General features: G+C 38.9%; 1 protein-coding gene across 1 annotated transcript in view; it reads right to left on the bottom strand.

Moving 5' to 3' along the window:
* Positions 1-935: 935 nt before the first annotated feature.
* Positions 936-13,632, bottom strand: part of gabra6b (gamma-aminobutyric acid type A receptor subunit alpha6b) — a 31,576-nt gene continuing 18,879 nt past the window's right edge. The window contains exons 9-10 of the mRNA XM_075486699.1: positions 9,146-9,402; positions 936-2,163 (exon numbers count right to left, since the gene is read on the bottom strand). Coding sequence (XP_075342814.1) covers positions 2,151-2,163; positions 9,146-9,402 — 270 coding nt within the window. The 3' untranslated portion in view covers positions 936-2,150. The remainder of the gene's footprint in view (positions 2,164-9,145; positions 9,403-13,632) is intronic.

Genomic DNA, 13,632 nt, shown 5'->3' with positions numbered 1-13,632 from the left:
CCTTGTGGATGATGGATGACATGAGAAAGTAAACACACCAGCTTATTTTTAGACACTGCATGACTTCAACATGTTACTCTCATTTAATTGGGAACTGTGCATATACATATGCAAATCTGCACAGGTGGATTACAAATGAATACGTTTTGGATAATTGATGGTGATAGATTTCATTTCCTATTTTTGCCCCTTTTTTGAAAACCAAAACCAAAAACATTGGCTGTCATTTCAAGAACGAACTAGCAACCTTAATTACAATTACTACAATAAATAGAAACAAGAAAGAGGAAAATGTAAAGAGCATTACTTATAAAGATCCTAATCTTCTTTGGAGAATGCGGGTTTATTGCCAAGCTCTATGGAATCGTAAGATGACAGCAAGCAGTGTAAATGGCAATGTAAATTTTCCTTTCTTTCTTTGTTTCTTCCTTACTTTAATTCCTGTCATGATACTCTATGGGGTAACCATTGCTCAGATGATCGTTCACAAATCAGAAGATGGCCAGTTTGATCTCCTGTTCCTCAATAGGCAAGACATCGTACCCAATGTTGCTCCCAATGGCAGGCGACATCAGTGTATGGCAGCTGTGCCACCATTGGTGTTTGTATTTGTATGAAAAATAAATAAGACCTAGCTGAGGTTTAAAGAGGTGCAGACCATTTACACATCCACAATTACAAACAAATTTTAAAAGACTGATCTGAGTTTTTTGTTCATGACTCATTCTAATAAAAAATGGATTTGAATTGATGAACCTCTTTTTTTATACCCAGCCCTCATTGAGCTTGCCCATACTTGCTCAGATTATGCTAAAAATTCAAACACACAAGCCAACCTCAACATTTTTTTTTTTCCATCAACTGTGGCTTTGTGGAACAAATGCTGCACATGATAACTGTAGTGAAAACGATAGGGTAGGAAACATTGGACAGCATTGTTATTTATTCAGTTATTTATTTGCATGATCTGTGCTATTCCTCAGAAAAGCAAGCATATATTGTACCAAATTAACCCATCTCTATTATCTCTGTGCCTATCCATTAATGTAACTATATTATTACTACTGACTAGACACTTTACTGTTATGTTTTTTTGCATTAAAGCGTTCAGATGCTCAATCAGACATGAAGCCAACGCGTTCAGTTGCAGTCAGATGATTGGAAAGGAGTGCATGTCTGAGAAGGGCTTAAGTTTTATTTATGTCGATAGGAAATCTGGGTCATATAATCCAGCCAAAGTGAAAATCTCGAAAAGATGAAGTTTATGTGAGTGGCATGTGTGCATATTCGAATGACTGTATTTTTTTCCCCCTGTACTTATACATGCACGTTTCTCTATTTTTAATGTGCATGTGAGAGTATATATACTATATGAAGCCACAGTATCTGTGGAGCACACCATATAAACCCTTTGAAGATTTTGCTCCACATCCTCTGTACTCCATCAGCAGAGGGAAATTAAGCCAATGAACCAAAAACTAGAGTGTTGATGGAGAAAAAAACGAGGAGTGGAAAGAAGAACTGGCAGTAAGTGAGTTCCTGCAAGTCAGTCAGTCACAATGGATTCAGTCAAGACACAGAGTACACTCTGTCCCTCGAGTGTGTTCTAATTATCAGGGAAGGGAATGTGTCACTTCAAACGCACATGCAAAATCACTCTATATTCTGGAAATGCATGCATGTTGTACAGACAAACAAAATAAAAGCACAACAAAGTAGCTTGGTATCATGGCTCTATTTCTGGCTCTGCAGCATTGCTAGTATTAGGTGTTGCCACTCAGGCAAGGGTACATGATATACACATATAACAAAAGTCCTTACACGTAACACTTTTTTCCTAACACTGGGGAAGTTAAATAAATAAATGAATAAATAAAGAACTAGCTGTTTGAGAATGTTCCAGAGCTGGAGACCCACATGGCTTTGAGCTCACTGGTCGAGTTGGCAACAGGAGCTGGTAGAACTGTAATGAAAACCCTCACTTTCAATGGGACTACTTAAAAAGACATACAATGCACTGAGGATGCATGAAAGAGTGCTTGGCAAGCGTCTGTCATCTGTTTTCATTTGTAAATATGCAGTATATAAGTGTGTGTGTTCACGTCTGTCTGTATAAGTGTGAGTGTTTTCCAGGAAGATGAACTCTGGGCTCAGATGGTATCCCTGAAAGACAAAAAGAGAAAAGAGAGATTGAATTAGTAAGAAAAAAAATGGAACCCTGAATGTTTTGAAAAATCACCATTTTCATATTTCACCATATTCAAACATATTTGTATCCACATACAGACTCCTACGCATGCCCACCCACTCCATTTCAGATCCTTCCAGATCTGCCTGCACACAGAAACAAATGTTACATATGATGTAACTGCTTCTTCTTGCTCGCTCTGGTTGTAAAGGCTTGTATACGTTCCTGGCTCAATTTGAAATTGGATTTTATTCAGTCTGTCACTACCAGTGTTGTCCAAAAGGCTTTGTGGAACTCATGTGGGAACCTCAGCCAGGTAGTTCACACCTCCACCACCTCTGCCTGATGTGTTAAAACAGGAGACACTTTTGACAGCACTGAGAGCCATTTTCATCCAGAGAGCTCACAAGGCTGGTGGCAAAAACTGCCAGCTTCCCGCATGTTTTAGGATGCTAGAGAGGTGAGAAGATTTTTCGTGGGGGAAAGTAGGTAGTTTGGTCCATGTGCAAACATGGGCCTAAATTATAGCGATCTTAAATATTTTGGAACATTTGTTAATCCCTCAGATACAGAATACAGTTTTTTGTGTGCCTGGCTATATTAGGTGGTGGATTAAAATGAACTATTCAATTTGTTTGTGTATATTTTTGACAGTGAAATGGCGTCTTGACATTTCAGCTAAATAATTCATAGGCACTTAGAATTTTGCTAATTTACTGGATGTGCTGTTCAGTGTCAAAGGACTGCAATATTGCTAAAGCAAATAGATTTCACAGCACAAAATAGATTGCTGGGTTTCAATAAACAATTCAAAACAGCTGCAAGTATTTATGTTTACATAACATCAAGTACGGCAAAGACTAATGTGCCACATGGAAGCCAAGAAACAGACAATTGTCACAAACATAATAAAAAGTGAAGGGATCAATTTGTTGGGACAAGAAAACAAAAAAAGGAAAAGAACATGCTTTGTTGAAATGTCTTTGCATTAATCAGGTTAAATGTATTTCAACAATATATAGAATTAGTTTGTCACTGTATTTAATTTGGAGATCTTGTTATCTTTGTGACTAATATAATTAAACAATTAATAAAATCCAGATCTGCATGCAATGAAAGAGGCCCAAAAAAAACAATACTGAAAAGCTGAAATCTTATAAGCCTTAGCCTTATTAGTTCTAACAATCTATTAGGATAGTAAAATATTTTAGGTTTTCAGCTGGCCTGCCTTCAACCGGGACATATCACCCACTAAAAACTTTTGGCTCATGGTGAAAATGTTTAAAAGAATAAAGGCCTTTCAAATGTTTATCAGCTGAAATTTGGTTAATGTATTTAAATTCAAAATGATTAAATTCAAAATTCAATAGTTGTGAAATATGTTTTTTTTATGTGTGTCAGTTCCAGTGTGACATAAAATTTCATAAGACATCAAATGAGTCTTCAACCATTGCCACGCAGCTGCTGACAGACTCTGATAGGCTTTTAAGGAGCTTGAACTGAGACAAGGCTTTCCATGTTAATTGTATTTGCTCAAGTATTCCAACGTCTGGATAATCTATAGACTTGGTAAAGGGGGTTGATGGGCCAGAGATTGGTCCAGTCCTGCACGGATGAGATTCCTCTTTACTCTGGACTGGCTGGATGATTAATGCAGAAAAGACGAGGTGGAGACACCCTTCTGCTTAGCCTGTTGAGTTTTATCGAAGAGGAGACCAAGCACAGGCAGTGCACTGTACTAAAGAAAGTGAGAAGTGGGGTGCTGCGAAAGAATAGAGACAGAGCAGAGGTATCTGAGAGAGGGGCAGAATGTGTTTGAAAGAGTGACACATAGTGATAAAGTAAGAAATAGATAGAGCAATTTACTGCAAGGGGTATTAGATGGGGCCGATATAGCTCATATGTCTGAAGAATGAATTGGAGATGGAGAGCAGTTTTCTTGTCTGACAACAATGTGTCTCATGAGGATTTGTAAACATTCACATTTTTCCACATTACAGACATCCACGGAAACGCAGGTATATGTGTGAGAAATGCATTCATGCAAGCACAGACAAACTGGATGACAAAAGCAGTTGTAGCAATTCCCACAAGGCACAGGAGAGAAGCATGATAGATAGTGGATTACTGCTTCTATTGGTCTTCTTCGCCCCCTGTCTGAGTGGCCTGTAATTGAATGATCATTACACCAAAAGTTATGGCTATGGCCCCGCAGTCAAAAATAGGAATTGAGTTGGAAACAGCATTTAGTGGTTTGATTTATGACCAACAACAGGGAAGTTGTTTTTCAAGACTAACACTCACATAGTCAATAAAGAGGTTTATTGTCTGTTTGCACATATGTACCAGTCAGCATGTCAGCCAGTCAGCAACCAGTCTGCCAACCAGCTGGGGCCCCTCATGGAAGGAAGTGTTTTCATCTAATCTGTTTCCTTTATGTCTCACGCTGAATAGTGCTAATCATTAAGATAGCCTGCAGTCACCAGACACTGCTGCCATAGCACATTTATACACTTGTATGCCCATATCCTCCCAGAAGTACACATAGAACCACCTGCACATGTACTCAAACAAACAGAAAATTGCTGCTTCTGGTGCCGCTCATCTGCACAGGAGGGTCTTCTATTTAAGGACAAATATACAAAGTAAAGCAGGGGTTGGCTTTCATGAGCCACTGGAGCTGTGTGTTTATCTTTTTGGAGTAAATTGGTGTTTTAAGTGGCACATTCAACTTGTGCGGCTGAAATTTCTTTTGACAAATTGTCTAAATGTTATTGGCCTGGCTACAGGCAAGATTTAAAATAAGATTCTTGTTATGTGCCTGCAGCTCACACACAGATCACAGTCACATGACACATTTGGTTTCCATTATTCAAAGATCAGAAACTCTACACTAGCAAATTACCAGCTCTGTATGAACGAGTTATTGAGTTAAAACCTACCCTGGTTTTAACTCAATAACTCGTGTTAGGATTTTGACACATATGGGGCTTAATCTTGCACAGAAATCTTTTAAATCTTCATGACTTTTCAAGTTATTAAGTAATAAAAGATGTTCTGAACATGTAAGTTGCATCAGCTGGCTTTTACTACATGAAGCTGAGACAAACTGAGAACAATTCTTTTTTGCAGCAGGAGTAAAACACTAAGAAGAAACTTGAGCTGCTAATGCCTTTGAGCTTGCTGACACATCCTCCCTTTGAATCAAGCAACTCATGCTTGAAAGTTTCTGCTCCTGCTTGTGTGCCAATGGTTTACTTGTGACCGATCTTGTCCTCCTCACCTGTCCAGCACTTATGGTGATGCATCTCTTTGTTACTTTCATGATGATTCAGTGATTCAATTCAGTTCAGTTGTGCTCTAGATAGCTCGAATTATTTGTTTTATTATTTTGAACAATGATGAATTTAAAGTTACTATTTTATTTTATTCAGTGAATATATTTTTTTCTTTCCAATTTTTAGAAGTTTTTAAAAGTTTTTTGCTCTTTGTTTTTTTACTCTTCAGCTCATATAGCTATGCATGTTTAGATAGGCATATCTTAAAAATTCAGGTTTTTTTTATAAATGGTGTACTTTGTCACAAAAAGAGAGGTAGGTGCGCTGTTTTTGAAATCTCAAAATGTATAATGTCTGTGCTAGCTAACGGTATGGTTAGCCCCTGGGTTGAATTGTATTGCTACTGACACCACGGCCAATTCAGTAAAAAGTATTTTGATACACGTTAAGAGCCTCAGGAAAGGTTAAACGATTGCCCGATAGAGCCCGCTTTCATGGAAATCAGCGCAATTGGACAACTTTACGCAGTGGGCATGAAAATTTCTCACGTTTTTCCCTTTGGCCAACTTTCCTGGGTCTCCAACAGATGGGATATGTTTGTAAAATAGCCGGAATTCTCCTTTAAGGAAGGAATTTTTTTTTCCCCATGAAAAGCTTGAGTTTATAAAAAACACCTTGGACTCCAGAGTTCCCCACGTATGGAAACTCAAACATGACACGCTCTTTATCTGTATATTTTTTTTCCTCGTCTGTACGAAGCTATTTTTATGAGCTTAAATACACTCAATTCAGCTTGCAGTCAACATGTTTGGTTATTTATTCATGTTCAGTTTGATATTCTGACTTTTATAGTCCACATGATGTTACCACATTAAGCCAGGGTGACAACCTGTGGTTACGCTTGTTCCTCGCAATGGTTGCTTCTAACACCAATGGGGTTTTCAGTTGTAAGCTCCGTGGTACAGTGTTGTGTCACAATCATTTTCATTTTATTCACTTCTCTCCACTCGTTGCTCTTGCTATCGTGTTTTGGCCTTGTGCACATGCACGAGTTATTACAAAAACAGACATGCATACCATATTACATATTATTTCCTTATTTCTAATTGCTATTGATCACCACGGCTGAAAGGCTGTCACTCTGCTGCTCTCCAACATGCATTTTTTCAGGATCTGCTCCCAAGCCTATAGTCCCTATCAATTAATAGAAACAGTTAAGAGAGTGTCACTAAGAGGGTTAGTCACACAGAGCTATCCCTATGCCTGCCAACACTGCCTTGTCCTCTGACTTGTCTCGGCTTTTGCCTTTGGGCCTTTTCCCTTTTTAGAGAAGCAGAAAGGCAGGGAATGAAAGGAGTTGAACCCCCACATTTGAAATGCCCTGGAGTCAGGAGTGGTGATGTACAAGCAGGCATACACATCTGTTCAGAGCTTAAGGATGGGACAAATCAAACATGAACTTGGGTGCATTTGCACCCATGCACACAAACATACTCACACTTCATAATCTGAACTTTCTCCTTTAACAAGTATAACCCTTAGCATTCTGTCAAAGTGTCATGCCCTACAGGATCTGAAGAGGTGATGTAAGAGAGCAACATACATCTCTCAATGTCATGAAAACACTGCAGCTCTGTTTCATCTGGTATTAGACATTTCTTTGAAAGGCTGCAGATTATGCGTATCTTTGGATTATCATGTGAATTTGAAATACAGTACTTGTGGAAAACACAGAAAGGCAATTTTGAAATGACATTACTGTGCCTCTGAGCCTCTATACTTTACCTTCAACACTACAGTGGCTCCTTGGTTCCTGATTCTAGTCACACCTTGTCTGAAAACTTAATTAAAATCCGACATCAGTTGTAGCCTTTTCACATTTACAAAAATGAGTAAATAAATAAAAATTTCAAATAAAAGCTTAAAAGGTTCTAGAATTTTGAATTTGATTTTATAGGTATTTGCAGATAAAAACCAACATTATACACATGTCTTATGATAAGGCAAGCTTAAGTAATTATAGATATATCTTTGGACTACTGCTTAATGCTAGGCTGCTTTTAGCAACACTGGGCCTCAGAAAAACCTTAAATACTGCCAGCTTGTATTTCCAGTAAATGACTAATCCAAGTCTGTATTTTACCAATTAATGCTGCTAAAATGCGCAGGAGGTGACGTTTTTTATGCAATCACTGAGCCATATGTAAAGAAAACACAGTAACATACAAATTATGTATAGAGCAGGTAGTTGGGATCATACAGTGCTTAATACATTGCATCACACTGAATAACAAGCAACAGAGACCACCAGTGCCGTCTGCAACCTGGTTTGGCATTTGGAAAGTATCAAGATAAATACTGTTCACTCACATATTAACTCCAACCTTTCTCATTCACGTGCACACAGTCAATTCAAAAGATGGTTTTGTTTTGTCCATTTGCAGCTTCATGTGACACAATGGGAGTTTTTCAGAGGCAAAGCGTATAATGTTCTAGTGTACAAGTCATAATTAGTCACGCAAAATCATGTGTTTCTGTTGTATCTAATAACACAACTTACCTTCTACTTCAAATTCAATTAATAAAATAGTCAATTACTCAATTACCTCCTGTGATGGCTGGAGCCAATGGTGACGGTGTTACAATTAAGGAGAGATTGTTGTAGTGATATTTTACAGCATTTTGATATTGTCTGAATGGGGGATTTTTACTGAATTCTACTGGATAACCTTTCACACTGAAATATAATGCTAAATGCTGCCCTCTACATTAAACCTTATGCCAAAGGGCATTACTCATGTTCTCATGTGATGAGCGGGAAGTTGAGGCACTTGCTGGCCTGAGCCATTCTACACATTGTTTCTTGTTATATCTTTGTTGTTATCTTCCTCTCTTCAACACAAGCTGGTTGCCCTCCCTGAACCTGCTTCTGCCAAATGTTTCTTCATATCAAAAGGGACTTATTTTTTTCCCGATTGTTGCCAAATTTGCTTTGCATTGGATGTTTTGTTTTTTTTTTCCTTTTTTTTTTTTCCATATAGGATACTCATATGACTTTTGTAACAAACTCAATAAAACTAAATTAATTTGTTATTCAAAACGTTAGGCACCCATTTCTGTCACTACAAATAGTTATGGGGTTGGAAGAAGAACTGAGTCCGGAAAGGCATAATGTAAAAAAATTTAAATAAATAATAAAACATTGCTTTCTTTTGTTGTTGTTGTTCTGAATTTAAAGCAAACTTTGTCTGTTTTTATTTTTGAATGGTAAAGCTAAAGGAAAAAAAGAGACAAGCTCCATGTAAAAGTTTGGATTTTAGACTTTTGCCAGCTTTGTAAGGACCTAGCTTTTTCAGTCAGCTTCATAAACATTCAGACTTTTCAAACCTTGTCTATGTAATCACAACCACGGGATCCTTGGAACAGCTGCCTACCTTTCTGTAAATTTAAATAATTGATGAAGAAAAAGGCTACAAGAAGGTAGTAGAGGTAGCAATTTCATTAGTTTGTAACTTAAAAGGTGGTTAAAAGGATCAGTGAATTTCAATTTGAGGTCTGAGGGAGAAATAAACTGTACAAAGTATCGCTTGAAAAGGCAAGTGTCTCGTCTCCACATTGTGCTCCAAGCATGGCAAAACCAATGCGGGAATTATTTGTTACAGCCAAGCCATCTGCTCACCTGGACATCTCCATGGTGTCCTTGGTGAGATAGACAATCCAGTAGACCAGGTTGAAGGCGCCAAACGAAAGGGGAAAGAGGATACGTGAGTATTTGTCAATGATGCTGGTGCCAGTCAGAACATTGTTGGCCGGCACTGCTGAACCTTGCTGCAGAAAAGCCTGGGCATTGACAGGTGGGTTGGGAAATGTTTTGGCAGGACGCTCAAACAGCGGAGCAGAGTTCATCCTCTTCTTCAGCACACTACTGGCATCCACCTTTAAAAGGCAAAAAGGAAATGTACAGAAACTGTGAGAGGAAATTCGCACTAAACTCAATTTTTCCACAATGCACTGTGAGGATATTGATAATGAAAATGGTGCCCTGAGTCATTGAATGATGTGTGCCAAGCTTGTTAATATTGTAGATAAAGTAAAATAACAAGATTTATAATGTGGACAAATATCCCAAAAATTAATTCTGATGTGAGTGCCTTATCTAGCCAGTATAGTGAAGTGTAAGTGTGTTTGCAGAACTATGTCTAGAGTACCAATGAGAACCGCAGAATTACAACCCACAAACAATATCTATTGTGTTTTTTGTTTGATTGGGAGAGATTTCAGTAAACCCACTCCATCAGGATTGATGGGGAGTTGTAGAGAAAAAAAACAAAAAACCATAACAAATTAAAGGAGGCTCAGCATATTGACACATGGTTATCCTATACCTCATCAACTTTCAGTAAATCACTGATATTAACACACTCTGTGGAGTTATAGCTGTAAATCAGATACAGTATATATACAGAGATGAGGAAAGTGCACATCCAAGAAATGGGTTAATGAACACCATTTTTTCCTGCAGGTATTCAATAAGAGGAACATAAAGGCTGGAAGACAAAGCAATGCTGTACGAAAGGATAACTCACAAAAAAAACTCTCTTCACATCTTGATGGTTCAAGGCAGTTCTGTTAAATCCAACACTGATTTTATTAAATTATGCAATAGATGAGCAGAAATAATAATAACAAAGGTACTTGAGAATCCCATATTATTATATTATTCTGTGAATACCTTTGAACGGAAAAAAACATATGCTTGATGGGGACATTCCTTGATTACATGACTCAAGAACATGATAATTCCATAATTTTAGCCATATTCAGTGGTATTAGTAAATTATCCATCATAGCCAGTTTATGATTCCATTATGATACTTTTGCAGAGAGTTGACTTTAATGAGTTGTGCACACATTTTAGGATGTCAAATCTTTACAGTTCACGACACTAATTCAGTTCACTGTGAAGGATTTTCTTTTCATAGAGTCAAAAAAACAAAAAGCGAGATTTGGGTTAGATTTGTGAGGCTACACGATTACATGCTCCACTTCAGGTTGAGAAACTGTTAAACTGTTTCAATCCTCTGGCTCTGGATAGGCCTTCTGAAACTGCATGTTTGGCAGTCTCAAAAAACCCTATCACACCCAGATCTTAGTTTCACAAAAATCTTGTAGATGTGGAAATGCATAACTTATACAGAACAATAACAGCACTACAGTATTAAAAATCATAATGAGTAATTGTTACATGTTGTTGATGGATGCTGTTCTAATAAAGTATTTTTTATATTCTATTCTATTCTATTCTAATGTTCTTTAAACAGCTAATATTATCAGATATATTAAATGAAGGATATTGGATCTTGAGATAGCCATTCCTGCTGGTAGATTTACACTTGAATTTAAAGGTCTTGATGCCTAAATCTATCTAGTAACTCTCTAGTATCTACTTTTTTGTATCTTGTATTGTATAGTTTTCACATCTCAAGAGTAATATACATACTTAGATGATACATGGTATAGAAAGAATAGGAAGAGAACAATAGTAGAACAGACATATCAGTATTTTATGTACATACTGCCTGCAGTGTATTCGTAGCTGATCCAAATAAAGTGTTGTTGATGATTTGATGAAAACAGGCTATGAAGCTATGATGACAACAGGTTTGTAAGAACTAAGGTTGCAGTAACTGCATGTTACTAGTGTAACACAGCAGTGAGCAGTTTAAGGTTCATTTCTGTAGGTGCTGAGTAGGTGGATAGATGTGGATGATTATTACAGGGTATGACTGATGCATATGTGTCTGTAAATGTACTTTGTCTATATTTGAAACAAGGCAGTAAGAATCCTGAATTTATTGGCTGTTATGCAATAACCTGAATTAGTTTAACATTTAAAAGAAAATTTTAATTTAAGGAGTACTAATGGTTTCATCCATCTTCATCTGCTGATCTTATGGTTGGGTTATGGAAGCAACTGTTCCAGGAGAGAAGTCCAGACATCCCTCTCCCCAGCGACACTCTCCAGCTCCTCCTGGGGGATCCTGTGGTGTTCCCAGGCCAGAAGGGACATATAATCCCTCCAGCGTGTCCTGAGTCGGCCTTGGGGCCTCCTCCCAGTAGGACATGTCTGGAAACCCATAAAATGAGGTGACAAGGAGGCATCCTAACCAGATGCCTGAACCACCTCAGCTAGCCAGCTTTCGATGTTGAGGAGCAATGTAAATGGCTCTGCTCCGAGTTCCCTCTAGATGGCCGAGCTCCTCACCCTATATCTAAGGCTGAGCCCAGCCACCCTCCGAAGTAAATCCATTTCCGCCGCTTGCATCCACAAAGTTGTTCTTTTGGACACTACCCACATCTCATGACCATAGGTGAGGGTTTGAATAAAGATGGAACAGTAAATTGAAAGCTTTGCCTTCCGGCTCAGCTTTCTCTTCACCATGACGGAGCGGACCAACGCCCTCATTACAACTGATGAAGCCCAACGCGTTTCAACCTGCCATCACTCGTGAACAACGTACCCAGATACTTAAACGCCTCTTCCTGAGGCAGGAACTCATCCCCAACCCGGAGAGAATTTCCACTTTTTTCCAGTTGAGAACTATGACCTCGGATTTGGTAGAACTGACTTTCTTCCCAGCCGCTTAACACTCAGCTGCGAATCGCATCAGTGCGTGTTGATGGTCTTGGCTTGAAGAAGCCAACAGAACCACATCATCCACAAAAAGCAGAGATGCAACTCTCAGGTTCCCAAACCTGACACCCTTCTCTCCACAACTGGACCTTGGGATCCTGTCCATGAAAATCACAAACAGGATCGGTGAAGAGGGGCAGCCCTGGCGGAGTGCAAAACGCACTGTAAACGAGTTTGACTTACTTTATTCATCCCCCAATGGGGGAAATTCAAATTAGTCAAGTAGCTCAAAAAATTGATAAAGATTTACAATGATTGTATATTAACAACAATAATAATAATACTAATAAAAATACTACTACTACTAATCATAATAATAATAATAAATGACTAAATGAATAAAAAAATAAATTGGAGAAAAACATGTCAGCAGTCACTGTTATAAAGCCTTATGGCTGTGGGAACAAAGGACCTCCTGAACCTCTCTGTCCTGCATCGCAGAGAGATGAGCCTCTCACTGCAGCTGCTCCTCTGTTCTGCCAGGATGCTGTGGAGAGGATGTTTATTGTTCTTCAAGACAGAATCTGATTTCCTTCTCATGCGTTGCTCCACCACAGCACTGAGAGGGTCCAGCCTTCTGCTTACAACAGAACCAGCCTTTTTCACCAGTTTGTCCAGGCACCTACAGTTTCTGTCTGTAGTGCAACTCCCCCAGCAGACAACAGCATAGAACAGTGCACTCTCAATGATAGTGGGATAAAACATGCCCATCATATCACTACAGACATTGAAGGACCTGAACCGTCTCAGGAAGAAGAGACGGCTTTGGCCCCTCCTGTACACTGCGTCTATGTTGGCAGACCACTCCAGTTTATTATCCAGCACCACCCCCAGGTATTTGCAGTTCTGAACAGTTTCTATCTCCCCTTCATCAATGCAGACTGACTGGTACATAGTTCTAGATCTCCTGAAGTCCACCACCAGCTCTTTGGTCTTGGTAGTGTTCAGGAGAAAACAGTTATTTTTGGTCCAGCCATAGACGGACTCCACAAGGTCCATGTACTCTTTCTCCTGTCCACCACGCACACATGCCACAACAGCCATATCATCAGAATACTTCTGTATGTGGTATGACTCTGAGTGGTACCTAAAGTCTGATGTGTACAGGGTGAAAAGGAAAGGAGCCAAAACAATACCCTGTGGAGCCCCAGTACTGCATTCCAGTATTCCAGAAACACATTTCCCCATCCTGACATACTGTGGTCTGGCAGACAAATATTTTATAATCCACAATGTCAGGGAGGGGGCCACACCCATACCTAGAAGCTTGTCTTTTAGTATCGGAGGCTGTATGGTGTTGAAGGCACTGGATAAGTCAAAGAATATGACTCTCACATATGAACCAGGCACATCCATATAAGCATATGCCCGATGCAACATGTACAGAATCGCGTCTTCCACTCCTATGTCTTTCTGGTAGGCAAACTTGGAGGGGGTCAAGAGCCTCAGCAACCTGCAATCTCATGCGACAA

The sequence above is a fragment of the Odontesthes bonariensis genome, chromosome 16, assembly GCF_027942865.1.
Source record: "Odontesthes bonariensis isolate fOdoBon6 chromosome 16, fOdoBon6.hap1, whole genome shotgun sequence".
NCBI lineage: Eukaryota > Metazoa > Chordata > Actinopteri > Atheriniformes > Atherinopsidae > Odontesthes > Odontesthes bonariensis.
Note: the sequence above shows the minus strand (reverse complement) of the source record. Positions and strands in the feature narration are given on the sequence as shown.